Genomic DNA, 2,712 nt, shown 5'->3' on the forward strand with positions numbered 1-2,712 from the left:
TTTAGGTTCTAAGTACTCAAATGTCCTTTCTAGTTCATTGATTCTGTGCTTCAGGGAGGAAGTCTTTAATTCTAACCTGTTGACTTATTTTAGGATGTCAGTTGTCACCTCCAGGATTCCTCCTATTATCATGCCATCTACAAGTTTGACCAACATGGCCTCTATGACAATTAAAGTCTCTGTTAAAAAGGTTGAATAGTACAGTGCTAAAGAAAACATCTTGGGACATTTTGTTAGAGACTTGTCTCCAGGTTTTCTTTCACCCATTAAGGAATATTTTTCAAAACAGACCAAGTTCTATCAAAATTGATTATCTGAAACAAAATGGAAACTGAGGACAGTTACTGAGATATCTATGATTTAATTTGCAAAGCCAACATTTGCATATCAGACCAAATCACCTGACTCCTCAGCAGTCAGAGATAAGGAGTGATTTACAGAGCTAATTTTTATGACACAAAAAAAGAATAAAAAAATAACAGAAACTTGTTTTGAACATAATTCAATTGGAAAAGGCAGGTCACCTTACTAGTTAGCTTCTCCCAGACTTTCTTAATCCTATTTTGCAGGTGAGCCTTTTGTAACCAGAAAGTGTACTGGGAAAGAGGAACTTGCGGTCTGCAGTTAGTACTCTTCCTTATTAGTCTTAGATTAATTAGACTAATTAGTCTTCCTTAGCAGAGTTCATTACACAACTTAGACTTTAGCTCCAGAAAAAAAGGAGCTTGTCTACTAAGAGTGGAAAAAGGAACTTAACCTCTGGCTAACTTCTCTCCAGGTGCCAGAAAGGGGAACTTAGCCTTTGGTCAACCCCTACTTTCTGCCAGAAAAGGAAATCTGGTTTTTTAAAAGAGTAATCCTATAATAATTTTATTATGTCTTACTCTAAATTATCTGCTAACAAATGATAAAGCCTTCTCCATCTATCTATTCACTAAATCTATAGGTAACTGAGACTTAAGAGACTATCTATATTAGTCTAAGCTTAGCTGTTAGGGTTAGCTTTTCCTAAAGAATCCTTAACTCTATAATCAAACAAAAAATAAATCAAAGTAATAAAAAAAAAATAGCTGATTTCCTTTTCAGTTCAAAGTTGAAAAGAAGAAATTAAGAGAAGGCTCAGCATAGAAGGCCAAAGGGTCAATGTAACTGAGAGGCAAATATCTTGCCTCTGAGGAGACTGCCCAGGGCCACCTTCATGTCCTGGTTTCTCAAGCTATAGATGAAAGGGTTGAGCATTGGAGTTACCACTGTGTATACCACAGAGGCCACAATGTCTTTTGTGGGTAAAGTAGATGAAGGGCAGAGATACACACTGAAAATTGTACCATAAAACATGCAGACCACAGAGAGGTGAGAGCCACAAGTAGAGAAGGCTTTTCTCCTGCCACCCCCTGAGGATGGCATCCTGAGGATGGCAAAGACAATGCAGATATAAGAGACCAGTGTGCATAGGAAGGGAACTGTCATAACTGGGCCACCTACAACAAAAACCATTAATTCATTTAGATGGGTGGAGGAGCAAGAAACTTTCAACAGGGGACTGATATCACAAAAAAAGTGGGATATTTCCCCTACCACACAGAAAGAGAGTTTTGCCATGAGCAAAGTGTGTAATAGAGCATGGAGATTAGTGATCACCCAGCACACACTCACCAGAAGAACACAGAGCTGGGGGCTCATGGCTGTGGTATAATGGAGGGGGTGACAAATGGCCATGTAACGATCATATGCCATCACAGCAAGCAGAAAGCTGTCCATGTCCCCAAATGAAAGAAAGAAATACAGCTGTGTCAGGCACCCTGTATAGGAGATGGTGTGAAGCTGTGTATGCAGGTTATGCAGCATCTTCAAGACTATACTGGAGGACAGACCAATGTCAGCAAAGGAGAGAGTGGCCAGGAAGAAATACATAGGGGTGTGGAGGCGAGCTTCAGAGATGATGGCAAGGAAGATGAGCACATTCCCTGCCATGGTGATCAGGTACATGCACAGAAACAATCCAAAGAAGAGGTGTTGGTGTTCTGGCCACTGGGAGATCCCCTGGAGGAAAAACTCAGAGGTACCGGTCTGATTTCCATGTCCCATTTCATTGACTTGTTAAGGGGTCACAAAACAAAAGACCTAAGAAAATAAAGGAACATTCATTACATATATTACAGAGTGGAGTGGAAAGAGCTAAACTAAGAATCAGGATACTGGTTTCCACAGAAAATCCATTGGTGCCTTCACGTCTTTGATTACATCTCCTCATAGCTCCTTTGGGAGCTCATTTCGTTGATCATTCCTCTCTCCTTTTCATCTTCACTTTCTCTCCAAATACTGTTTTCCCAATGCCTATACATATGCTCAGAATTCCCTTACCCTTAAAAAATATCTCTTAGCTGCTACCTCCCTCAATCCAATGTCCTTTATTTCTATTCCCTTTAATTGCGAACTTCCTAAAAAAAGTAGACTAAGTTCACTACCTACGCTCCTATCTTTCTCTAATTCTTTAAATGAAGTACCTAGACTCCACTGCAAGGAATGGTATTGAGGTCCATGGATCAACAGACTTTTCCCTAGTGGTCTGTAGGTCAGTGCTGTTTTTGTATAAATCCTTTAATTTGATCTCAGAGGTCAACAAGAGAGAATACTATAAGAACATAAGTAATTTTATTATTATCATACAAAGGAAGAGACCAGGGCTGCTTCTTTTTGTCAGTATTGAGT

The 2,712-nt window shown here is 39.6% G+C and overlaps 1 protein-coding gene across 1 annotated transcript; it reads right to left on the reverse strand.

The window, feature by feature from the left end:
- Positions 1–1,140: 1,140 nt before the first annotated feature.
- LOC110193222 (olfactory receptor 1N1-like) lies at positions 1,141–2,088 on the reverse strand. Its single transcript, XM_020964883.1, has one exon. The coding sequence runs from the start codon at positions 2,086–2,088 to the stop codon at positions 1,141–1,143; it is 948 nt and encodes a 315-aa protein (XP_020820542.1).
- Between the last annotated feature and the right edge of the window lie 624 nt (positions 2,089–2,712).

Source organism: Phascolarctos cinereus, unplaced genomic scaffold (assembly GCF_003287225.1).
Source record: "Phascolarctos cinereus isolate Bilbo 61053 unplaced genomic scaffold, phaCin_HiC Scaffold_2;HRSCAF=192, whole genome shotgun sequence".
NCBI classification, from domain to species: Eukaryota; Metazoa; Chordata; class Mammalia; order Diprotodontia; family Phascolarctidae; genus Phascolarctos; species Phascolarctos cinereus.

Bases quoted from the DNA above. Each gene is read 5' to 3' on its own strand.
- LOC110193222 (XM_020964883.1), bottom strand. From the start codon at position 2,088: ATGGGACATGGAAATCAGACCGGTACCTCTGAGTTTTTCCTCCAGGGG.